This window comes from Haplochromis burtoni, unplaced genomic scaffold (assembly GCF_018398535.1).
Source record: "Haplochromis burtoni strain Fernald_Lab_line unplaced genomic scaffold, NCSU_Asbu1 Contig_1030, whole genome shotgun sequence".
NCBI lineage: Eukaryota > Metazoa > Chordata > Actinopteri > Cichliformes > Cichlidae > Haplochromis > Haplochromis burtoni.
This window is the reverse complement of record NW_024583391.1, coordinates 6,712-32,706: the sequence shown is the minus strand read 5'-3', so window position 1 is coordinate 32,706 and position 25,995 is coordinate 6,712. Positions and strand designations below refer to the sequence as shown.

The 25,995-nt window shown below is 37.0% G+C and overlaps 2 protein-coding genes across 3 annotated transcripts in view; both read right to left on the bottom strand.

The window, feature by feature from the left end:
• Positions 1–1,810: 1,810 nt before the first annotated feature.
• Positions 1,811–3,134, bottom strand: LOC121813000 (sialoadhesin-like). The gene is made up of 2 exons (XM_042216373.1): positions 2,793–3,134; positions 1,811–2,160 (listed from the first exon to the last, which is right to left on the bottom strand). The coding sequence occupies exons 1-2, from the start codon at positions 3,025–3,027 to the stop codon at positions 1,811–1,813; spliced, it is 585 nt and encodes a 194-aa protein (XP_042072307.1). The 5' UTR covers positions 3,028–3,134.
• Positions 3,135–7,305: 4,171 nt separating this feature from the next.
• LOC102288778 overlaps positions 7,306–25,995 on the bottom strand; it is a 19,784-nt gene continuing 1,094 nt past the window's right edge. Inside the window, exons 2-9 of one of the 2 annotated variants that reach the window (XM_042216375.1) lie at positions 11,455–11,736; positions 11,137–11,370; positions 10,931–11,035; positions 10,063–10,266; positions 9,628–9,960; positions 8,978–9,299; positions 8,826–8,883; positions 7,307–8,664 (exon numbers count right to left, since the gene is read on the bottom strand). In XM_042216375.1, the coding sequence (XP_042072309.1) occupies positions 8,458–8,664; positions 8,826–8,883; positions 8,978–9,299; positions 9,628–9,960; positions 10,063–10,266; positions 10,931–11,035; positions 11,137–11,370; positions 11,455–11,736 (1,745 nt within the window). In that variant the 3' untranslated portion in view covers positions 7,307–8,457. Of the gene's footprint in view, positions 8,665–8,825; positions 8,884–8,977; positions 9,300–9,627; positions 10,267–10,930; positions 11,036–11,136; positions 11,371–11,454; positions 11,737–25,995 lie in introns of both variants that reach the window. The other variant, XM_042216374.1, reaches the window with a different exon arrangement.

Here is a 25,995-nt window from a genome sequence, read left to right as displayed (position 1 = left end):
GGCGGCATGAAGGTATGGCAGCTGGGTGCGGTTTGTGGCTGGCTGTCAGAGGGAGAGGAAGGGCAGTGTTGGAGCAGCAACACTGGGAAGAATGGCACACCTGTCATGTATTCGTGCATTTTTTTTTCTCTCCCCATAGAAGTTGTGAGCAAGCGGAGGAGACAGATATATTTTTAATAAAAACTTTTCAGGGTGGGCAGTATAACGGTGGAGGTACGTAAAGTGATGGAGCTATTTTGTGGTCCAGAAGAAGAGAGAAAAATGCCAGCACGATGACTTTAATGTTTCATCGGTTCAGTTTTACAGACATTTTGTCAAAGCTCTAAACTATCCAGTACAGTAGTTCAGCTTGCATGTGCATATAATTTGAAGTTGTGTTGTATTTTGCAGGACATGTACAACACATTTCATCAGCTGCAGCATTTCTATTTTTCTAAACACTACTACTTTTCTTACTCTTGTATTTTATTTTCCACTATGATGTATGATTTTTACTCTCTACTTATCAGTTGTGGTGTCCCTTCTGTGATAGTTCATTATTATCCCGATCAGTGAATGCTCCCTTTAAATGATTTTTTTAGTTAAATCACAACGATTCGATGCTGCAGTAGATATTAGTTTCAATTTCGTCGACTTCTGCTTCCTTGGCATAGAGCTCAGCTTCGCTGGCATGAAGATCAGCTTCTTTGGAGTAGAAATCTTGTTGATGTTGAGTATTAACCTGCATTCTGCTGTAATGAGCTGAGATGTTTTCATAAATGGGACCAGGGTGCATCTACAGAAAGAAGACAAATGATATGAACACTGGGTTATTTAACACTAAGGATTCAGTTTTTGCCTCATTCAAATAAAGAAATTACTTTTTTGCAAATGTTGTACATTTTGCAAAAAGTTTTGATGTATGATATCTATCAGATTTAAATAGTTTAGTTTTTTCCTTTCATTCTTTGTATGCAGTAAAACACAGCAATTTTTAAAATTGAAACAAAAAGGAGTACATTTTTTGATTTATTATTGTCATTAATGAAGCTAAAAGTATTTCTTATTATTCAATTAATCAATGGAATAATTGATGAAATACTGAATTACTAAAATAACCAATAGCTGCAGCCCTAATGGCTAGCATTTTGGTCAGGATTTTTTTATGGATAACAGTTCAGTGGTCTCCTCCCCAAAAGAGCTTTAGATGTGTGCAGATGCAGCTGATGATACTGTGTCATAATGTGAATGTGTTTTAGTCACATAAAAAATACAACTGTTGAGTAGAAACATGATCGAGGTAGGTGGTGAGCTCCAGTGACAAAAAGGCTACAAGAGGTTAGGATGTAAGTGAGAAGAAAAAAGCATGATGAGTGATTTTAAAGTTTTTCTGTGATGGAGAATAAATTATTATTCCTGTGAAGAGAAAATGAGAGGTTTTTTTTAACCTGTTTATTATCTGAAGTTTCTTGTCTTGGAGACTGACTGGAAGTCCTCTTTTTTCTATTGCACAAAAAGAAATAAATAAAATGTTAAAACATTTGGTAAATGTACTGATTTTTAGATAGCGTTTCTCTGCACTCCTGGAGTACTCAAAGCGCTCTATACAACATGCCGCATTCACTCTATGCTTTCTCACTAGCATACACATTCATACTCTGATGGATGCATTGGAGAGCAAGTGGTGGTTAGTATCTTGCCCAAGGATATTTGGCATGCAGACTGAGGGAGCCAAAAATCAAACCACCAACCTTTTGATCAACAGATGACCTGCTCTAACTCCTGAGCTACTGTTTAACCATGACAGGTATGACAGATGAGACAGTGTAGCTTACCTCCTGCACCAGCAGACAGTGAGAAGTATTAAAAGGAGCAGAGCTGCAGAAACTCCTGCAGCTGCTGGTGTCCATGTTCCTGTGATACTTTGGACAGTGAGAGTCTTTGGAGCAGAGCTGATATCTTTGTTGGTTTTCACAGCACAGGAGTAGCTTCCTGCATCCTCCCTGCTGACTGGGTCTAGGATCAGATGTTTGTTTTGGTTCTTTCTCGGGGTCAGAGGTCGACTGTTCAAGTACCAAATGTAGTTTGTGTTGTCAGTCAGAGGACAGCTGGTACTGCAGGTCAGTGTGACTCTCTGACCCTCTGTCACCACTGCAGAAGGACTCATCTTCACTCTCAGCTCTGGAAGAAGAACATACAATAATAATAATTATTATTATTATTAGACTCCAGACTCCTTCAGTGTCATTTTTAAATCATGTTTAGTGAGTAATGCCATGTTTTAAGTGAAAAAACATAAAATTTAATGAAGCTCAGTTCTTCATTTCTGTGACATTTTACAGGGATTGTTTGCTTTATTTCATTGTATTTGTCTGACAACTGGGGTTATTAATTTCTTTTCAGCTATTCATGCCATTATTGTTACTGTTCTAGGTTACATGTGGGTTATATAGATGTTTTTTTTAATATTCCACCTTGTGATATTTGCTCAATCCAACATGAAACTTGAATGACTATCATTTTCTTAATTTCTGTGAATAGGAAAATGAATTTTTGTGTGTATTTGATATATAGCAAAGTGCTCATTAGAAAATATTTGATCAGGATTATAAAATAGTTTTATATATTTTAAAAGTCAAAAATAATGTTTTTTTCACTTGATCTGACTGTACAAAAAAAAAATACACCGAAAGGGTGAATTTTTCTATAAAAGGAAAATGTCTGTTTGCTTTTGATCCTTGCTCTGTAATGGAATATTTTTCCAACACTCCTGTTAATGAGTAAAGTCTGCTGAGTGAGGAGTTTAGATTTACCTGTGACAATCAAAAAGACTCCAGGCAGATCAGACTGTCTCCATCCTTCATGATCTTTCTTGAATCTGAATGTGTATCCTCCTGAGTCATTCTTCTTCAGGTTGTTGATGGTCAGGATGTGTTGGTTCTTCATGTTGTCCTGATACTCCACACGACCTGCAGCCTCAATCAGCCTTTTAACTTCCTCATCACCACTTCTCAGTTTTTTACTCCAACATTTAAACTCTGGCTTCATGTTATCAGGATGTGAGTATTCACTTGTGATGTTGACTGAAGATCCTTCCAGAGCACAGATTCTCCTGCTGACATAATTCACTCTCCAGCAGTTTTTATCCTGAACACCTGAAATATAGATGGAAGATTTAAAGATGTGTTTATTGGATCTGTCAGCTTGAATCAATATTTTTTTTTAACACATACAAACTTCTGTAGATTGAAGACGTTTGTGGCTTTTAACTGCACAAGAAAATGTGCCTCTTGAAGAGTTTTGAACTGAATAATGTTGATTCTCATAATAGCTTTGTTTGTTGTGGTACCAGAGGTAGATAGTCTGAGGGTCTGTCAGGTTACATCTTGTACTACAAGCCAGTGTAACAAACCCAGAAATGGAAGAAGTCCTTTGAACATGAAGCTCTGTTGATAAAAGATAAATACACTTCCCGTTACTGTGCATAGATATATTCATAAAGTTTATATAATTCATACAAATGTTGGACTCAACAAATCTGACATGTGAGTTTTGGTGGTGTTATTTTTGTACCACTTCACCTCTGGGATATGTGATGGAGCACGGCTCATCCACTGGTGTCTGTTTATAAGAACACATGTCTCCATAAGCATAAGTCACACTGAAGCAGGTTGCTGTGATGGAATCTGAAGAAAAAGTAATACAATTAAATATTTGTAAGAAGATTATTTTTATATTTAGAATTGAGATTTCTGTTCATATTGAATTTATTTATTGTCAAATAATATAGCAGAATAACATCATGACTCACCCACAGAGACTTGAGGGGCTCTGAGATGCTCGTAGCCTTTGACAGCACAGGAGTATGTGACTGCTTCCTCACTGCTGAGCAGCTCTTGGTACCAGGGAGACCAGTCCTCATAGAGAAACTCTCTGTTCTTGTACCAGATGTAGGCTGCAGGCTTTTCAGTCAGAGGACAGCTGCTGCTGCACATCAGTGTTACTGTCTGTCCCTCTGTGGCAGGAATCACCTTTACCTGCAGCTCTGAGAGGATGATGGAGAACAACTTATACAATGATGTCATTTGGAAAGTAATTCATGAGTAAAAGTCACTGTACCTGCAACAACTTGAAGAGTAATTCTGTTGAGCCAACAGAGTTGTGGACTGTCGGTAGTCTTCATACAGCAGTAAGCGTTTGCATCACTCTCTCTTAGATCATTGATGGTTAAAGTTGGGTTTTTCTTATCAGAGATGTTGTACGTTACACGTTGTCCATCCACAGAGAGCTCACTCTGAACATAATTTCCCTTCCATTGGACAGTGAACCATTTTCTGCTTGAAGTCAGATGTTGATGTGAGCAGTGCAGATCCACTGATGAACCTTTGAGAGCACAGATCCTGGTTTCTCCTCCATTAACACCTTAAACAGAAACTTTCTTTAGAAAAAAACCTTTCTGTCAAAAAGAGAGAGATATTCTGTAGTTTACATTAGGAACTAATCTGAACTCAAAGTTGTCATCTATAAATCATGTAGTAGGATTAGCTATGGTTACTTTCATTCTTAAATAGGGACAAATAAATAATCACTGATACCTGTGATGTAAATGATGACACCCACAAAGAGACGACAAGCATTCCTGAGCGGCATGATTGTTGTAGTCCAGACTTTAACGTTTAACATTGACAGTGAAAGCTTGAATAAATTTTTTTTTAAAAAGTAAGTCATCGGTCACCTAAGCTGTTCTCCTTTTCAGAGTGAAAGGTTAGGGGGGGAAGATTGACTGTTGTTTCATATTCAGTGGTTTCACATCTTGTGCAGCTTTAAGGCTAATACCAAACTTCCTTCCTTTTCCTTTCAATCTTTTGTCGACTCTGCTGCGTGCACTTGTATTTTAAATAAATGCGCAATAAATAGTCACCTCAGGTGCTATAAGCTGTTCAGAAGAAAGCTGTGTGTTGAAGCTTTTGTCCATATCTAATTATGGTGGTTTATGGTTTGTGATGAATACAAACGACTGTGGTGATCAAGAAACCCCAGATTCAAGCTCACTGTGCAATATGAACTGCTGTGGAGATGCAGACTTTTTTTTGATACTGGTTACACATGGGTGCTGGGTGTGGCCTAAAAGTGACAGCTTTTACCACATTTGAGCAACACTCAGAAGTGACAAGAGGTCTTCAACCACAGAGATAAACACTGTAAATTTTTAAATGAAAATTGTGTTCAACATTCACTCTTGTTGTTTCCTGCCTCAGATTCTGTGATTTATTGTTTGAATGCTGAAAAACAAGCACAATTTCAGATTCCTTTAGCACCTTCTCTCTTGTTCTGTTGTTTAGTAATTTGAGACCAGAAGGGACCATAATTACTGCTCATTGTGTCAGCAACTCCATGTTTAATGCAACAGTCTTGATGCTGAGAGATCTGATCATCTTTTCTGAGCCATTCTGCACACGTTGGTAACATTTTCTATTGTTCTCTGCTTAACCTTCAACAAGTGAGGACTGTAAATGTCATTACTCAATTATGTTATGTGCCAAGTTTTCACCAATCTTTCTATATTTTACACTGAGGGACAATTGATTTTAATGATTGCTGATCACTAAGAATTGTAATACTTTTGGTTTTACTGTCATATTTTTACTGTTACTATCAAGTGAGGGTGTGTGCCAAGCAACGATAGAACCCAAAATGCAGGACTTGGCAGACAGGCTTAACTAAACTCAAACAGCTTTATTGCCAGAGCTCAGGAACAAAAACAAACTGAAAACTTGAACAGAGGGAAATTTGAATAGACTTGAAAAGACATGAGGCTATGGGGGAAAGAGACACTGCTGGGAAAACAAGGTGCAAGTGAACAGAATCGATTAATGAAAACGAGCAAAGAAAAACTGAATACAACACACACAGGGCAAAAGACTATCAAAATAAAACAGGGAACCAACACTTAGACTGAGACTAACACCTGATTTTGACAGGCCAAAGTAAACACAAAGACAAACTCACTAAACATGGACACAGAAACGTAGATGAGGCATAGACAACACAGGAGGACCAGAAAAACTTGAGAATAACAAAGAAAACGATGAATACAAAATCAGAATGAAAACCTAACCAAAGCAAAGGTAATATTTAAACTAAAAACTACAAATGGTAGTGATATTTCCCAAACAGAAAACACTGGGTACAAAACCCAGTATCGTGACAGTTATAGCATTAATGCTCGTAATAAACATGGACAAAGTTCCAAATAATAACACCTTTAACAGAAACTTTCATTAGAAAACAGCTTCATTATCTCATCCATCTTTTTTACCTTTCTATCAATAATATGTTGGCATCTGTGACCCTCATCCTGCTGTCCCAGCTTGCAACAGCAAAGAGGATGGCACTGACCACAACAGACTCAGAGAAAATCCTGAGCGTTGTCCGATACATGTTAAAAGATCTCAGCTGCTTCAGAAAATAGATACGACTCGGGCCCTTCCTGCAGAATGCAGTGATGCTTTTAACACAGTCCGGTTTATTTTCTGATACGAGTGCGTTGCTGATCTCTGTGGAAGACACAAAGTGTTGAAGACGCAGATATTGTGGCCTTCCTGTCAGGTAATCCACAGTCCAGGACACAAGAGAGGCATCCACATGCATCAGTTTATCAGCCAGGAAGGTTGGCCTGATGGTATGAACTGGAAAAGTCGAAAAATATAACCTTCACAGTGCTGATCACAATTTGTGACACAATTTATCAGGTAGATGATGGAAAGCTCAACTCCAAGGCAACACTTGGAGCTGACGCAGATTCTGATGCGGTTATTATAGTTAACTAAAACTTAGCTAAGAACTAAAAGTAGATGTGAAAAACAAAAGAAAAAAATTGTTCGCAAAGTTACTCTTTAAAAAAAATGTGGTTTGAAATTCACTCTTGTTTTTTGCTGTCTCAGACAATTCTGGGGGGCTCCTCTGTTTTTGTTTTTTTTTCCGTCTGTTTGTCTGTTTTGCAGTTAGAGACACGTCCACTAGAGGACAATATTATCATATCTCATGATACAGTAATGCTGAAGGATCTAATACTGTTTGCTGAGTTATCCTGCTGGTATTGGTAACATTTTCTGTTGTTGTCTGCCTACCTGTTATCAAGTCTGTACAACAGAAGATAACATGAAACGTTATATGGCAGGTTTTCACAGTGGTTAGCACTGTTGCTTCACAGCAAGAAAGTCCGGAGTTCAATTCCACCACCTGGCCGGAGCCTTTCTGTGGAGTTTGCATGTTCTTTCCATGTTTGCATGGGTTCTTGTTCCTCCCACATTCCAAAGACATGCAGTTAGTGGGGTTGGTAATTCTAAATTGTGCATTTGAGTGCGAATGGTTGTCTGTCTCTATGTGTTCGCCTTGTGACAAACTGGACAGATCCTGCCCAGGGTGTACCCTGCCTCTTACCCTGTGGTAGCTGGGATAGGCTCCAGCACCCCCACAACCCTGATTGTGGGGGTGCTGGTTATAATGGTGGATGTTCATATGACAAAAATTCCAAATGTTTAGGTTAATAACATGTAATTAATTAATATTAGAAATAACATCATTGCTTATATAACCTTGGCATTTTTCAGTAAAAATAAATGTGTATTTTCAATGAAAGTCGTGAAAAACATTTCTCCTAAAAATGACCCAAAGTTATCAACTTAAATATACAATTTATGTGTAATCCTGTTCTCTAAACTTTTTTCGGAATTACTCAGTATTTCAGGACACTTTTCTTCTCTCCTAAGAGATCTTGAATTATTACTCATTTATTCCACCGCACCTACCAATAAGTATTTTTACATAATAATTACATCCTAAGTCAAGGGCTGTATCAACACTGTCACCTAACTGTGTGATGTTTTTGAACATTCTGATTACAAATAGTTTCTTTAAGAGATAATAATAGAAGGGAAAATGGGTCATTCAAACATCAAACATTCAAAAACTTTACAGAAAAACTTGAAGAAATAAGAGACAAATGATTATTTAGATAAATCTTCACACTAGTTGTAGCTGAAAGAATTAAACTACTACAGCGCATTTTTTTTATATTTATTAATACTCATAAAGGTTATTGATTTATGTTAAGCCGTTATCAGTTCATGTATGGTTCAGGGAAAAAAGAAATGATGACTTTAAGTTTTAACTGTTCAGTTTGAAAGCTCTAAACCACGCAGAAAGCAACAACACAAAGCTCACAAGTTTGCATGTTTTACAAAGTTAGCAATAATATTTTTACATTGTCTTATACTTTGTACACAACACATGCATTTCATGATCAAACATCTTTAAATTGAAACCCACAAGCATTTCTACTTTTCTACTCATTTCTACTTTTCTACTCATTTCTACTGTATTCTACGTGCCATTTTAGAGTGTGGTTGTTTTACACTCTGTACACAACAGCTGTGGCGCTTTTTTGAGTTTTTTTTCTGTTTAAAAGGCAGTGACTCAGTATTGGATGTTAGAGTATAGATCAGCTATATTGGAATAGAGTTCAGCTTGATTGGGATAGACTTTGCCTTCATTGGAGTAGAGGTCACCTTGATTGGAGTCAAGTTCTCCTTCATTGGAATAGAGATGAGCTGGTTGGTGTGTATTGACAGGCATTCTGCTGTTGTGAGCTGAGAAGTTTTCATATATGGGATTATGGCTAACCTGAGGAGACCAAAAACATAACCTCCCATATGGTACACATTTTACACCATATGGAAGGTTAAGACATTGGTGAGATAAACAAGACAAAAAAATCTATCCACACAAAGGATAAATGATCAAGTAAAAGAAAAACAGGATTGTGGATGCACTGTGTTGTGTACCTGCTGTTTGTTGTCTGATATTTCACTCTTTGGAGAATGACTAGAAGCCCTCTTTTTTCTGAGTGTCAAACAAGAAAGGATATGACTAAATAACAGATTTCAAATCAGAGTTTGAACATGACTGATCTTAAAGAGAACACAGTGGTGCTCACCTCCGGCAGCAGAACACAGTGAGAAGTATTATTATTATTATTAACAGGAGAGCTGCAAAACCTCCTGCAGCTGCGGGTAGCCATTGAGCTGTGGTGTTATCCTTGTTGGTTTTAACACCACAGGAATAATTTCTTATATTCTCCCTGCTGACTGGGTCTAGGATCAGATGTTTGTTCTGGTTCTCTCTCGGGGTCAGAGGTCGACTGTTGAAGTACCAAATGTAGTTTGTGTTGTCAGTCAGAGGACAGCTGGTACTGCAGGTCAGTGTGACTCTCTGACCCTCTGTCACCACTGCAGAAGGACTCATCTTCACTCTCAGCTCTGAAAGAGGAACATTACTAAATAATTAAAAACTATAAATCTCATAAAAAAATTTCCCAATTACCTTTTTTTTAAATATAGGATAGCATTTTGATGGGTAATGTGATACAGGTCAATGTGGAACGCAAAGGACCGTCAACAGTTTTACAAGAAGCACTTATTCTTAGACCAGCTAAAATGTGATGATCAGTGAAATTTTGCTGATAACACTTTTACATTCAGTATTGTTTGCTCAGGTTTACATGAGGCTTTTTAGGCTTTTTAGTGTAAAACATTGAGGCTCTTACATGAATGAAACATCTTAGGTCATCTTGTTAGGAGACTTTACCTGTTACAATCAAAAAGACTCCAGGTAGTTTCAGTTCTTTATCATTTTGTTTCAGGATGAAGGTGTATTCTCCTGAGTCATTCTTCATCAGGTTTTTGATGGTCAGGGTGTGTTGGTTCTTCATGTTGTCCTGATACTCCACACGACCTGAAGGCTCAATCGGTTTTTCAAGTTCCTTATCACCTGTTTTCCATTTTTTACTCCAACATTTAAACTCTGGTTTCATGTTATCAGGATGTGAGTATTTACTGATAATGTTCACTGAAGATCCTTCCAGAGCACAGATTCTCCTGCTGACATAATTCACTGTCCAGCAGTTTTTATCCTGAACACCTGAAATATAGATGGAAGATTTAGAGTTGACTTTGGTGTCTGCATGTTGAGATAACAGCTTGTTATTAATTAACAGAATTAACAGTTTTCTTTGATACTCACAGACGTCATCAGATTGAAGATGCTCATGACCTTTAATTGCACAGTAAAAGTTGTTTTTCAAAGAACTTGGAGTTGAAATGCTTCTTATATTTTCCCTATAAAGTTTTCTATTTTCATACCACACATAGACAGTTTGAGGGTCGATCAGAGGACATGAGGTGCTACAGGTCAGTGTGTTCCCAGGTGTCTTTACAACATGTACCACTGAAGAGATGATAAATACAGTTTCGTCAGTCACTATGTTATTATGCATATTTTACACGTGTATGTATGTCAGTTACATGGTTTTGTGTATGGGAGCAGATTTGTAGAGGTGAGTTCAAAGAACAACGGTGCTTGAACTCACTTCTCTTTTCATTATAAGAGAGGAGTCTGTGTACTCATTCTGTCTTTTCCTCATCAGGGACGTTTTCAGTTTAACACATTTTCATTGACTGCATCCACACACTTCAATAATAATCTTGGCATTCTACTTTTTTCACCCAAAGCGTAATGTAATTCACGTGTGACCTGATGGCTGTCAGTGCTACCCCTCAGCTTCTTAGTAGATGTACCTATGCTGTTAATGTGAAAATCCTACTTGAATCCATTCCTGAATTATTGCAATCACAAAATTTTCAGAAAACTAGAACTTTGACCTTGACCTCGAGGTCAGTGTCAAGGAGATTCAAAATCATCAAAGATTTTTAGTACATGTGCCTTTTGTAGCAATTTGAAATCCTACTCATTCTCGCATTCACAAATCTCTGTGTCCATGCCAACTGCCAATAACATCTTTTAACCCTTCAGTTTTAAATTATTTTTAAAAAGTGAATATAGAAACAGTGTCATACTTCAGAGATCAGTAAGAAGACGTGTTTGTGTTCACCTCTGGGAAATGTGATGGAACAAGGCTCATGTTCTGATCCCTGCTGATAAGGACACATTTCGCTTTTAGTGTACGTCACATTGAAGCATGTTGATGTGATGGAATCTGGATGAAAAAAATATTAGAGTATTGAGTATGTTTACTCAGGAATTATTTGCACAGGTTTATGTTGGAGTAGTTTTGTACAATGCAACATCATGACTCACCCACAGAGACTTGAGGGGCTCTGAGATGCTCGTAGCCTTTGACAGCACAGGAGTATGTGACTGCTTCCTCACTGCTGAGCAGCTCTTGGTACCAGGGAGACCAGTCCTCATAGAGAAACTCTCTGTTCTTGTACCAGATGTAGGCTGCAGGCTTTTCAGTCAGAGGACAGCTGCTGCTGCACATCAGTGTTACTGTCTGTCCCTCTGTGGCAGGAATCACCTTTACCTGCAGCTCTGAGAAGATTGTTAATAGAAAAATTATCAATACATTGATTATTCATAGATGAGTTCTTAACGCATTTGATAAAACCACTGTACCTGCAACACTGAGAGAAATTCCCCTTTGGCCACAGTCTGATTTGTCAGCAGGTTCTCTGCAGCAGTAAATGTTTGCATCATTCTCTGCTAGATTGTTGACTGTCAGAGTCAAGTTACTATCTGCTGACATGCTGTACTTTCCATCTGCAGAGGTCTCAATCTTGAAGCCCCCCCTGTGTACACTGTACCAGTTCATGCTTGATGTTGGATGTTGATGTGAGCAGGACAGATTCACTGATGAACCTTTCAAGGCACAGATGCTGTTTGTTTGTCCCTGAACACCTTTAACACAACATTTGATTAACAAGCATCTGTGCAGATTTACACAATTTCTATAACATTGATCTCTATACCAACAAGTCATGGCAGTTGTACAGTGATAATGCAAATGATTAACTTGTACTTTAATGACATCATCAAGATAGAATTAGTGAAAGTCCCTTCAACTAAAAGCTATTATCCTGTTTTATCTAATCTTTTTGTGACTTTTCACAGTCTGGCTACACCTGAAATGTTTTGTAGTCTTAAATTGAACAAAATATATCCTCCCTGAGAGATGGAGAACAAAGATCCAAAACAAACATCTGGCTTCTGAAAAACACAACTGCTTTAAATTCCAGCTTTTAGTCAGAATGTTTGATTGTTTGATCTTCTAAATACTCCAGATGCTGTTTGGGTAAAATAAAGGAGGTGAGATTCAGAAGTGTCCTGCTTAAAAGAGAGATGCCAATTAGAGAATGGACAGAGAGATAAAGGCAAATGTGTAGACAGAGTGCATGCAACACCATATATACCAGTCAAAAGTTTGGACAGAATGGCTCTAAATCCCTGAAATGTCTCTGTACATATAACGCGTTAACGGGTTAACATGTTGTCGCTGTGCAGCTCCACACATGGGGCGCATATATATATATATATATAACATAAGACAAAATAAACAAATAGTAGCTCAAGTAGCTAAATTCTTTTGCACAACTATTGTGAAGATTTATCAGAATAATCACTTGGATTGTTTCTTCACCTTTTTGCTGTCAGAAGGTGGAGGGTTTATTCAATCTTTTTTCCTTCAATGACTGTACAATGAGTACAAATAAGTACAAGTAAAATCAGACCTGCTTTCAGGTGAGTTTCCAGCAAACAACGATTATTGACATTAACTATCACCTGACTGCAAAATGTAGAAAAGTCAGTAAAAACCTGCCACATAACATAACATAATTAACTAATGAACATTTACAGCTCAGTTATCTTCGGTTTTACGGGCTTGTTCAGATTATGCTTTTTTTGATCAGACAAGCAATATCTCAGAGCATCTAACGCAGCAAACACCAAGAGTGGTTATGAAATGTGATTTTTATCAAAGAGTAAAAGTGTTTACATCTGTGAGTGTGGTTGCAAAGCGCTAAAGTCAGGCACTTTCTGACCACACCCAGCACCCACATTCAACCAGAGGCAAAAAAGTAGCTTCACAGCAGACTAAAGTCGACATCTCTACAGCTGTTCATGCTGCACGTTTAACAGTTTTACCACCTCCGCAGCTCTCTGCTCAACAATGACTATTTAATGCATTCAAATACAACTACAAGGAGCAGAGCTGATACTTACAGTAAATCTAATAAAATCATCATTATTATATGGGAAGTGACTGAACGTAGTTTAATATGTTTTCATGGTACAACATAGCATGCAAGAATACTAAAGATTTAAAGAAAGAGGAAGGACGTTTGGTTTTAGTGTCCAAGCTGCACAACCAGTAAATATGAAACATTCATGTTATCTACCTCATCCCTCAGTCTGACAGAGAGTACTTCTTAGTTTGAATGGTGAATGACTTTGTCTCTTGTGTTTTGTGCACTTACACCAAAGGTTTGGACTAAAAATCATGTTATTGAGAGATGCTGGCTTTCTGTTTGTGGCTGTCATCTTTTATATCTCAGGTATCAGTGATTATTCACGAGTCCTGTAATAAGAATAGACATAAATGCATATATTCACCAAGAGAAAAGGCCAAACGTCAACATTGTATAATTTATAGATGAGAACTTTGAATGTTCTGCCCAACTCAAAGTGGTAGAGCACACTTTGAGTCCCTATATGTTTCTGAAACATGCACTGAAATGAACTTAACACTGTTTGAAGCTATTTCTACCACTTTGTTTTGATATGTTATTCTCAGAAAATCCACTGGATGTCAACCAGTCTTTAAGTTGGAGACCTTTTCAGTTAGCTTCCCTATAGGAAGTTAGAAAAGGATCTATGGGCAGAAATCTGTGCCATCAGAAACTGAATTTGAATAAGTTCAATTTGAATTTGAATTGCTCAGATTGAATCTGAATTGTAACTTGAATAAATGCTTTTGAAAACTGAATTTGAATTAGTCTAATTTGAAATTGAATTTATGGTTTGAAAATGATCATCACTAAATTGAAATTGAATTTTATATTTTGAAAATGAATTGATTTGCTTTGAAACTGCATTTTATCCTTTAAAAATTCAGCTCTCGAATAATTTCAGTTTCACTTCTCACCATTCAGTTTCAGTTCCAAAATTCAGTTTTTTGGAACTTACATCCGGTTCCGGTTCAAGCGCAGATTAATAGAACTACGTTTTACTAGCGGACCGAAAGTGTTACTGACGGGAATCTACAGCGTCTTGAGCTGAATTAAGACTTCAGAAGTCATTCGTCATGTCGAATGACCAGCGGATGAACTCTCAGGTTGGTAATAAATGTATTACATGTATAAGAACAAGCGTCATGTTAACAAATGATAGCCGTACAGTAACTGTTATGCTTATTGTAGCTGTTAGCTAAAAACGCTAATTTAGCGTAGTTTGCCCTGAATTCAGCTTTGACAAACAAATATGATCGACTGTTTCTAGTAGAATTCCAAAGTTGTCATCTTGGACCCTCTCAGAGTACCCCCTCTGTATGCTTGCAGAGACCCCTACAGTAGGGAAACATGCAAGACAGTGCCCAAACCTTTGTATTTTAGCTTTATTTATGTCTTACACAGCATCCCAACTCTTTAGCTAACTTAATAACTTTAGCTAAAGTGAATAGTTAGTCTAATTCATTAGTGCAGCATTACTGGATCACCTCTGTTTGAAGTGATATAATGTGATATACAACTATCACTGAAACAGCAAACTTTGTAAATAAGCAAACAACACTTCTCATTCTCTAAACGTTTGGCCACAGCTGTAGATTACACTATCAGTGCTTGTTCACTCTTGACAATAATTACATTTCTAAATTTACTTTGTGCATTTACAGGTAAACAATATCTAATATTTTATCTAAATGACTGCTTTGTCTTTGAAAAGGGTGAAGAGCCTGAGGCCGGTGACAGTCCAGTTCTACTCTAAGTACATCCTTACAGTGGCTCACAGGACAAGGCCACATTCCTGTCCTGCCAGAAGAGAAGAGAAACTTCAGAGTCTTCATGCAGTTCAACCACACCTGTCATATTCCATATGACAGGGGTCTCAAATGTAGGGGTCTCTGCAAGCATACAAGGGGTCTAAGACAGTGTCATGCAACTTTTCCATGCCCTCGAGGACTGGAGTTTGAGACCCCTGCCGTATGGTGTTCATGCTGTTTTCTACCCCACAGTTACAGCATGTCTGACTGCCTGTTCAGCATATGCAAAAATATATGATGAGTTTAAGCATGTGATGACTAAGGCCTTCCATTATGGTGTTTGTCATCACATGTCACAGACATCTGGATGATCATTTGGAATAAACAAAACTAAAAACTTGTTACTTCATCTTTTATCTTTATTATTATTATTATTATTATTGTTCTTATTTTACACTTTTCATTGTTAGGCATTAGGTTTATTTGTAGTAGTCCTTTCCAACGTCTTTCCCTCTTCCATGTTACTGTGTCAGCTTGTCAGCATCTATTTGGGTTTGGAAGTGGAACAGAAAGTAAGGAAATCCAAAGTGCCATTAAAACCAGGAGAGGTTCTTATATTTCAGAAGAAGGGATTAATTCAAAAGAAATGACCTCAATGCCATATTTTATTTAGGAACCCTAGAGAGCACTTTGCAAAATAACACATTCTTATAATTTCACCCTCAGATGAGCCAAGCTACGACTGTCAGGGAAGGTGATGTAGGTACAGAGCATATGAGAGTGGTTAAGTTAATGTCTCTTGTCTAGATGAAGGCACAAGAGGGATCAATGGCAAGGCGTAGAGATTCAGTATCTTCAGTCTTCAGTGGACACTCCATTTCTGGCACAAAACACCTGTAAAAGATGGTCGATTTAGGAGGTGACCCGACAACTTCAGCCTGTCAAACATAGTAATGGAGCAGTATGCTTTAAAAAAAAAAAATCTAATTAAGCATGCACTCAGTACCCTAAGAATTATTATGGTAGTTAAACACAGTGATAGTTGTATATCACATTATATCACTTCAAACAGAGGTGATCCAGTAATGCTGCACTAATGAATTAGACTAACTATTCACTTTAGCTAAAGTTATTAAGTTAGCTAAAGAGTTGGGATGCTGTGTAAGACATAAATAAAGCTAAAATACAAAGGTTTGGACACCGTTTTGCATGTTTCCCTACTGTAGGGGTCTCTGCAAGCATACAGAGGGGGTACTCTGAGAGGGTACAAGATGACAACTTTGGAATTCTACTAGAAACAGTCGATCATATTTGTTTGTCAAAGCTGAATTCAGGGCAAACTACGCTAAATTAGCGTTTTTAGCTAACAGCTACAATAAGCATAAAAGTTATGTACGTTAGAGCTGGGCGATAGAACGATAACGATATGTATCGCGATATAACTTTTACTCGATAGAGAAATTAAACTATCGCGATAGACCTCGCCGCTCTTGTCCTCTTAAAAAAAAAAAAAAAAAAAAAAAGGTCAGCCAATCCAAATTAAGTAGCGCAGAGCCGAACCAATCACAGCCGCAGCGTCACGTCGCGTGACTTGTTACGTACAGCACAAGTGCCAAGCCGCACATGTGTATTTGTTTGGGAAGCAGCCAGCCACCGTCGCCGGTAATGGAGGAAATGAGTGTGCCGACTAGAAAAATCAACCGAGCGTGACCGAAGGTTACCGAAGAGAAAACAGATGATGGTTCCAACGCCGGAGAGATTGTCGAACGGAAGAGCCAAAGAAGTTCCGTAGTGTGAAGGTATTTCGGCTATTTCAAGTCTGACAAAAAACAGAGTAGCGTGCACTGTAAATTGTGCCGAAAGCAAGTCTGGAAATACAATAAACTGGTGCATGCGTCACACTGTGCGCCACGTTATTGTTTTGGTGAAATGAATTTCTACAATACTGTTACTGTTAATTCTACTCTCTGCAGTGTTTAAATGCTTACATATACACACAGTTACTGTCCCTCCACACATACGACTCGGTTCTGCTTCTATGCCCCAGCTTTGTTTACTTTTTCCCACCGAGGCTTCTAGACTTCTGATTGGCCAACATTTCTGCACGGTTAGGAATCTAGCGCCACCTGCTGCTTTGGCATGTTCATAGCAGCGTTTTCCTTCATTTCTGCCTTTATGTGTGGACGGGATTATTTTTTAAAACGAAAACGGAAAATCTCAGTTTTCAAAAATACCCGTGTACGTGTGGACGTAGCCTCAGTCTCTGACTGGAAGCGCTAATTCGTCATTCGGCTTTTGTCAGACTAAAGTAACTGTTAAAACTGTTTGAAAAGCTCAGCTATACAACAAGGAGAGATTGAGAATTTCCTTTTAGTTCTCAGTTTATTTGATATTGACAAAAGTTAGTCAGTTTTGTCTGTTCTTCTGTAAAACAAACTAAGATTTATTTTTAGAATTAATATTTTGTTTCTAAGTGGAATTGACAATTTAGTCTGTTTTGTTTGTGAGTTGTTATAGAAAACTTAATAAAACTATTTAGGCTGGCCTTTGTGATAAAGTTATTGCATATTATGGCTTCTATATTCTGAAAAGTCTCATGTTCTATAAGTCAATATAACCTGTTGAACTTCACCATCCATTACAAAAGTCCGATTATGGTATGAAACTTATTCTGGAGGAATAAATATTAAATAAAAAAGCTGCTGATAACAATATTTACATTTTATTTGTGAGAAACGCACATTTTAAATTATAACAAATAAAATAGTTATTTGGCTTTATCGATGATAGAATCTGATTAATCAGCTGAAAAATGAAAAAACAATATACAGTAGAAATAATGAAAAATCTAATATTCGAAAAAAACCAGATCTACTGGTAAACTGGTAGATTATAATTATTAATTAAAAGAGCAAAACTAACAGACAAAAGGAGCGTAATGCAGTTTAAGAAGTTTCAAATAGAAAACGAAAAAATCTACTAAACATGTCAATTACTTAAAACCAAAATATTAAATTCCTAAATAAATATTAGTTTGTATTTACAGAAGAACAGACAAAATAGACTAAACTTTTGTCAATATACAATAAACTGAAAATAAAAAGAAATTCCAATCTCAGTCTATGTTATGTTACTTTAGAGCATTATATCAAAAAACAGTGATATTTAAAAAAAGTATGATATATTTCTAGAGTCGGAAAAAAAAAACAAAGACTCATTTCATCCATTAGAACGCATGGATACATTACCACGCTGATGACTTTCCCAAACAACAACGTGCGAGCATTGGCAACCTTGATTTTGCGTAAATCAACAACGACGTGAACGAGCGGCTAGATATTGGTTGGCTTCTGGAGCCCCCCGGCCTACCCTATAATAATTTGGATTGGCTGAAAAGCATATCTTTATTATTTTTTTTTTTTTTGAAGCAGACCGAGAGGGCGAGGATCTAATTCGCGATAAGTTATTATAACTATCGCGTAAATTATATCGCGAAAATACAATTCGAGTTTATCAGTACAATAAGCATAAAAGTTACCTTACGGCTATCATTTGTTAACATGACGCTTGTTCTTATACATGTAATACATTTATTACCAACCTGAGAGTTTATCCGCTGGTCATTCGACATGACGAATGACTTCTGAAGTCTTAATTCAGCTCAAGACGCTGTAGATTCCCGTCAGTAACACTTTCGGTCCGCTAGTAAAACGTAGTTCTATTAATCTGCGCTTGAACCGGAACCGGATGTAAGTTCCAAAAAACTGAATTTTGGAACTGAAATTGAATTGTAGAACTGAAACTGAATGGTGAGAAGTGAAACTGAAATTATTCGAGAGCTGAATTTTTAAAGGATAAAATGCAGTTTCAAAGCAAATCAATTCATTTTCAAAATATAAAATTCAATTTCAATTTAGTGATGATCATTTTCAAACCATAAATTCAATTTCAAATTAGACTAATTCAAATTCAGTTTTCAAAAGCATTTATTCAAGTTACAATTCAGATTCAATCTGAGCAATTCAAATTCAAATTGAACTTATTCAAACGCAGTTTCTGATGGCACAGATTTCTGCCCATAAGGATCACTCAAGATTTCCCACACCACAAGATTCAAGATTCTTTATTTGTCACGTGCATAGTTATACAAGTACAACACGCAGTGAAATGTTACCTGTGCGAAAACAGAGAGAACAGTATATACAGTGAGTGATTATTAAACAAAGAGGACATTATGTGCAGTAAGTGAGTGAGTTATATATAAATCATGTCTGACAGACATGTCTGACTGTGACACTGTGAGTGTGTATGGATGAGTCAGCTTTGGGGCACATCTGCATCACAACACCAGTCATTCACTTAATTACAATAGACGCACACAGTATTATTAGTATATTACAGTATTATTATAAAAATAATATCTGTACAAATATTTCATTGTATTTACTTTTTGCTTCAGATTCCATCACAAGAACTGCTTCAGTGTGACTTATGCTTATGACGACATGCTGTTCTTACAAACAAGACATCCAGTGGATGAGCCTGCTCCATCACATATCCCAGAGGGAAAGTGTTCACAAACAATGAACACCACCATAAACTCATGTTCAGTATTTAGTTGATCCAACTTATGATTATTAATTTATAAGTTTATCATGTTCACAGTAACGGGAAGTGTATTTATCTCTTATCAAAGAGCTTCACTGTTCAAAGAGACTTCTTCACATTGTCGGTTTGTAGCACGCGAGCGATGTAACCTGACTGACAATCAAACTGCATACATGTGGTATCACACAAACTAAACTATTTTGAGATATCAATACTCAAGAAAAGTTTTTAAGTGTCAACGATATATTGGTTCCACTGTTTCCTGTTGATCTTAGCATTTAGAGTATTGAAACACATTTTAGAATTTTACTGGTTTTTGTCTTTTGCCCACAACTGAGACTGTTCGTCAGACCTAGGATCTGTGTATGTGACACTTGCAGTAACTAGCAGACACTTCTTGTTTCTTCGCAATGTTATGGCTGGGCACTAAACAAGCCAAAACTGTAACCTGTTACACACACACACAAACACGCACAGACACACACTTGGGCAAGAAATATATTCAGATGTTTTTTGTTGCGTTTTAACCATTTCATGAACTGAGCTCAGATGAATTATCATCCAGAAGAGACAACTGCAATCTTTGTAAAAAAAAAAAGAAAATGTGTAAAACACATTTACAATGTGAAACAGAGTAACAGGATACAATATTACCACTACCTGCATGAACCTCAGAGCAGGTGATTAAATCATCCCTCAACAGTAGAGACTGTTATATTGAAAGCACAAGCAGTTGTTGAAATGATGAGTTATGATAATGGCTCCATCTCGTGGCCATGTCTCTAACTGCTAAAGAGCAGAAAGAGTGAAGAGGGCTCCTGCAATTAGGAGTCCACCAAATTGTTTGGATTCAGTGACGCTGTGAAGTCAGCATGTGCTGATTTTTCATTGGTTACCCGAAAGAATGTGTTTTGTGCAAAGTGAGATTTAGTAAACAGCAAGACTGATTTAAAAGCACAATTCTTGAGTGAAAGGTGTTGAGTGAACAAGGCTGCATGTCACTGCTGCAAGGTGAAGAGTTCAACCACTAGAGGGCAGCAGACATAAAATTTTTATAGTTTTTCAGTTCGTATTTTACAATTTTTCAAATGTAAAATACTAACTTGTTCAGACAGCTATAGTTTATAAATGCATAAAGTATTTAAAGAGGAAGGAAGTTTGGGTTCAGTTTGAAACCTGCATGATGTGTAAAACCAATGAACACGAACCAAATGCCATTTTATCATAATCTGACATGCTGGCCAGGAATTTGACATACCAGTGTATGCCCTGTCTGCTTTGTCTCTATTTGGCAAATGAATTGCACTCCAAAAGGCCTGCTAAGGTTCTAGGCACACCCTAAAAGAGTCATAAGGAATACATCAATCAATCAATTAGTGTTTATTTCCATAGCACATTTAAAAAGGACCTGTGTCCATCAAAGTGCTTCACAAAAGTGCCGCAATGCAGGTTACAACAAAAGACAACAAAAACAGTTATAGTTACAGCAACAGTTACAGTTATGTAGCACAAATGCAGACCAGGTGGAAGTCTGAACTAACTTGCTTCAAAGGCTAGATTAAGCAAGTGAGTTTTTAAGCGCAATTTAAACGATTGTATGGACGTCAGTCAGAGCACATATTCACAAAGTCAGGCCACATAAAAATTAATGAACTAATCTGGCTAAACATGGTCCCTGGGTCTAGGTTTAGGAGTTTTGGGATGTTTTTCTAGTTTTGTATTTTTGATTATCTTTGTTTCATGATTCTATATTCTGCATATATTATATTTACATTTGTCTTGTTTCTTAGTTTTATGGGTGTTGCATCAGGGTTTTCTTGGAGAGTGTTAAGGGTTTCTGGTTAAGGGTGCTTTCTTGGAGCAGCATATTCTGGTGTATTCCTTTATATTTGTATTTTCAGGTTTTAATTCTCTTGTTTATTTCTGTTCTTGGTTTTAGTCTGGTTTGTGTTATTCCTTGAATCCCATTCCTCCCTCCTTAACAACATAAAACAAAAAAAAAAAAAAAAGAAAAAAAAAAAAATAAAAAAAAAAAAAAAAAAAAAAAAAAAAAAAAAAAAAAAAAACAAAAAAAAAAAAAAAAAAAAAAAAAAAAAAAAAACAACAAAAAAAACCAAGCATCTGTGTCTGGCTTAGTCCATAACTACCGCCCCATCGCTAAGTTACTTTTACTTTTACTTAATGAGCAGCTGTTTAAGATAATGAAAGGCAAACATTTATTATATAAACATCTGATTTTGGGTAAAAAACAAAACAAAAAACAAAACAATGCTGCTTTGCCTGTCCTTATGAAAAAACATTTTAATTGAGAGTATCTATAATAAGACATACATACGTAAGTACACAGGTGTCTGCTATTATCATCTTACAACTTAACTTAACACCCCCCAAACACACACACTCCCTACTATGAACAAATAATGACATACACAAAACAATCTGATTGAAACCTGGGCATTATTTATGATCAACATCTCAGCTTTAAGGAAAATATCCAAAGTCTGTCCAGTTTTATAAGATTGGAGGCTAAGCTGTTGTACTCAGATCAAACTGTTTTCACTTTTGTGACTGATAAAATTTGTGGTATTCCAGCCTTACTAATGAATTCATATTTTCATATGTTTCACATTCGCATTTTGCTGTCTGCATTCATAAAGCCTGCATGAAACAGAAACAGCAAGAATGCATGAACCAAAGCATCTCTGTAAGAGTGCATCGTCTGTTTTTCTGTTTCCTGCCATGCTATTCTTTGCTTTACTCTAACTGTTTCTAATGTGTATAAATAGAAATGCCTCTCTCTGTCAGTTTTTCTCTTCTTTGGTTGTTCATCATGTATTTCTGCTTTTACAGTTTTAAATTTCTGGTGTTCCTTTCTGTTAAATTATCTGTGGTTAGACTGTCTTTTCTGTTTGTTTCATCTGCCAGTCCGTTTTGGGTGCACTTTTTGTAAACAGCAGGACTTTCTCACATGGCTGATGCTGATGCATAAGATAACATTTTTCTCATCTTTGCATGCCACACTTCTTCCATTGTGCAGCATTCACACGTGCACCATGGCCTTGATTAGCTTGCAGAGACTTCCTGTGTTTTTGAAAGAATGAGTTATTGCACGAGTTGTTAGATGTTAGGCATTCAATACACTGCATAGGACATTTTTTCCCCATTTGATACATTTAGAAAAGCAGGGCATTTTGTTGTATCTGTAAACACATTCAACAGAGACAACATTTTGTCAAGTTGTAAAAACTTACATTACTGCATTAAAATGACAAGTTGAATCACTGGAAATCAGATGAATTGTTTTCATGGTGTCCCATGATACACTTTTTTCTTCACTCACCTCTTCTCACTTCCTAAGAGTTGATACACCAGGCTGCGTTTAATCATTAATCTCTGGTTCTCTTCTGTAGTGTGGCTTCTGTCCTGTCCCACTGCCCCCACCCCTAACTGGTCACAGCATATGGCTCCACCCTCCCTGAACCTGGTTCTGCTGGAGGTTTCTTCCTGTTTTTCCTTGTGCCATGTGCTTGCTCTTACACTATAAAGCACCTTGAGGCACATTTAGTTGTGATTTGTTGCTATATCAATATAACTGAACTGAATTAGTGAACTATTAAGTTGGATTTGATAACGTGTGATAACTGAAGGTGCTGAGGAAATAAAACTGCTACATCTGCACTAAGAGTTGTAACAAGATTTAGAAAGTACCATCCTCTCTTACTCATGCCCCATTCAACTTCATTATCTAATAAGCCATTTCCTGTAGGAGCACAGCAATGTCTTTTTCTGTACTGAGCTCATGTAACATTGCTCACCTTTATCGCATTTAAAGTTTCTATTCTCCTATACTCTCCTTATCTTTAAAACACAATATATGAATATATCTCCATCAGGGATTGTCTGTGATTTCTAAAGACTGTCTTTCAATGGGTTCACGGAAAAAGTAATTGGTCTTCTGTAAGTAATATGCCCGCTGATCATCATTCTTTGAGAACTGAGAACTGTAACAACAAAACATCCTTGAACATTTCTTCTTCTTTTTCAACATTTACAGCATTCAAATAACCTGAAATCTTGCTTTGATTTACAGCTTCAGTTTTCATTCACCTTGCCTGTCCACTGCTTTGATTTGCCTCCACTTCTCTTTCCCTTTTGCCACAGCTTCTGCATTTCACTTCGTCATCCTCCTGCACTGTTTACAAGTCCATTTTCACACCACCATGGAGAGCTGTTTGCTGGTTGTTATCTACAGCACTATCTGTGACTAGGTGTTCATTTGCATCACAACCTGCAGATCATTGCTTACAATAACCACTGTCACCAGCCTTCTACTGCTTCCTTGAACCACTGGCCTGAGCCTGCAACTCACTTGTTCCATTGTCCACTGTTATTTAGGCAGGCAGTATGAGCACTGCTGTCAAAGCACAACATGTGTAACTGAGCTGGGACAATAATAGTACACAAATCATTGCCACATTTAATTCTTTTAGACACTGAAATGTCTTTCAAAGGGTCATTCATATGTATAAATATCTGTCTTTAAAGAGACTGAACGTGTTGGAGTCTGATCTCTTTGCAACCAAGATGATCTGTTCATCTGGAATTAAGGAGGTGGGCAACAGATCCACACAGAGGATACAAACAACGGAGAGACAGCTGCCAACAAGTAATTCAATACCACACCGCTCTCAACCAAAACCTGACCATCTTCGTCTCAAAGAAAACAACAGCCCTGTAGACTTCTCTTACCCTCTCAAGAAAGCAATTCTGAAAAGAGAAGCAGTGCAAACATCCACTCATTCAGTAGCTACACACACCCTCAGAGAGGAAGTTGTTTCCATCCTGGTTTTGGAACAGCAGGCTCTACTCCAACTTTCTGCTCAATAAAGTTTGTCACCATATATTTCCTCTGTAGTTGAGTGACTTTTGTATGACTTCAGCATCACAACTGGTGTATCTGTTTTTAAACTCTGCATAAAACACATAATAAAAATCAGTTGAAAAGAAAAAACATGGCTGACTCCTGACTTTAGAAATATTTTGCAGTAAACGCACTAATTCCAAATGTTGTACTAAAAGACAAAAACCTGTTGTTTCATAAAGTTTTCATGTGTGTGAGCTTGAGATGCTTTTGAATTGAACATTAAAAGTTCAAAGTGTCTGTGTCTGTGGGATTTCTTCTTAGTTTTATCTGGACCACAAAATGACAACCAAACCACATGTATCTGTTCTCACTCTGACAACATGGAAACATTAAAAAACAAACACACAAAAAAAACCATTTCACAGTGTTTCACAGCTGGTACACTACTTTGACACTTTGGTTGAGGTTTCGTCTTTCCACAAGAGGAAGTGATCTGAAGGTGTTGCATGCAAGCACATTTGCCCTAATTTCTTTGTCCATTCTGTCATCAGACTTCGTAGTTTTAAGAAGATGACTTCTGGTTTTAAGCATTCACTCTCTAATATAATAGCAGCTGAGCTTTTTGAAAGCTTATAAATCCACTTTCTGATAAGACAGCACAATCTGCAACAGACATGTTCTTCACAGAAGCTGAATGTTTGTTCTGGGTTTTTGTTCTCTGTCTCTCAGGTAGGAAAGATTCTGTTTTCCCAGATCGCTTAATTCATTGTCCACTTTGTATGTATCAGTGTAAATGCTGCATTAATGCATAGGTAACAGTTTATGGTTGTAGATATTTGAGGTTGTTTTTTACTGTTGTTTATTTTAAGCCATAATAACGATTTTTTTTTTTACTCTATAAGGTCAGTCCTCCTGTCCTTTCACAGTCACCACAGAAAAAATAGCCTGTTTTTGTATTCGTTACAGCTGGTTTATCAGATTGTTTACCTTTCCATTCTATCAAATACTGCAGTTTTATGAAAGCTGCTAGTTTCTAAAAATTGATGTACTAAATGTTCCTTTGCATCAGTGCTTTGAAGTACTGGGTTTGGGCCATAGTGAGATAAGTCTCTCATTCCAAGCTTGTGTCAAATTCATATCAGTAATAATGGAATTAGGACGCATTCAAAGAAGACTAAGACACTGCATCACATACCTGATATCACACGAAATTGAAAACACATTATTAGATAACAGTGCACAATATTAATAAAAAATGTGCATGAGGAACTAAAACTGTGAAACTTCAGGACTGTGGTTTATAGAACCAGTTGTTTAAAAAGCCATGTTAGAAGCTAAAACTGTAGAGAAAAACGAGTGAATACGTAAGAGCATTATTTAAGCTGTTACTTCTCACTATGAATTGCATTAGATGACTGGTAGGTCAACGATTTAATACAATATATAAGTGTAGGCATGTCGATTGCAATAAAATATAGATGAATAGTTGATGTAGCTAACAGGTTGATCATAACCTAACAACACCGCCACTAAAAACACGACCCATATATATATAATTCAAATAAATTACACTTATGGATGTCATTATGAATAATTGCCAATGACATATTATGGATTAAACGTTGAACAAGATCCTAAACACACACAACCACACAGGCCACGTCCCTACACGCACAACACCACAACATATATCTATACTGTTAATCTA

Excerpts from the sequence above, each read along its gene's own strand:
- LOC121813000 (XM_042216373.1), bottom strand. The coding sequence starts at position 3,027 with ATGAAGCCAGAGTTTAAATGTTGGAGTAAAAAACTGAGAAGTGGTGAT. Across the intron at positions 2,161-2,792 it reads AGTCTTTTTGATTGTCACAG|AGCTGAGAGTGAAGATGAGT; the intron begins GTAAATCTAAAC and ends TTCTTCTTCCAG.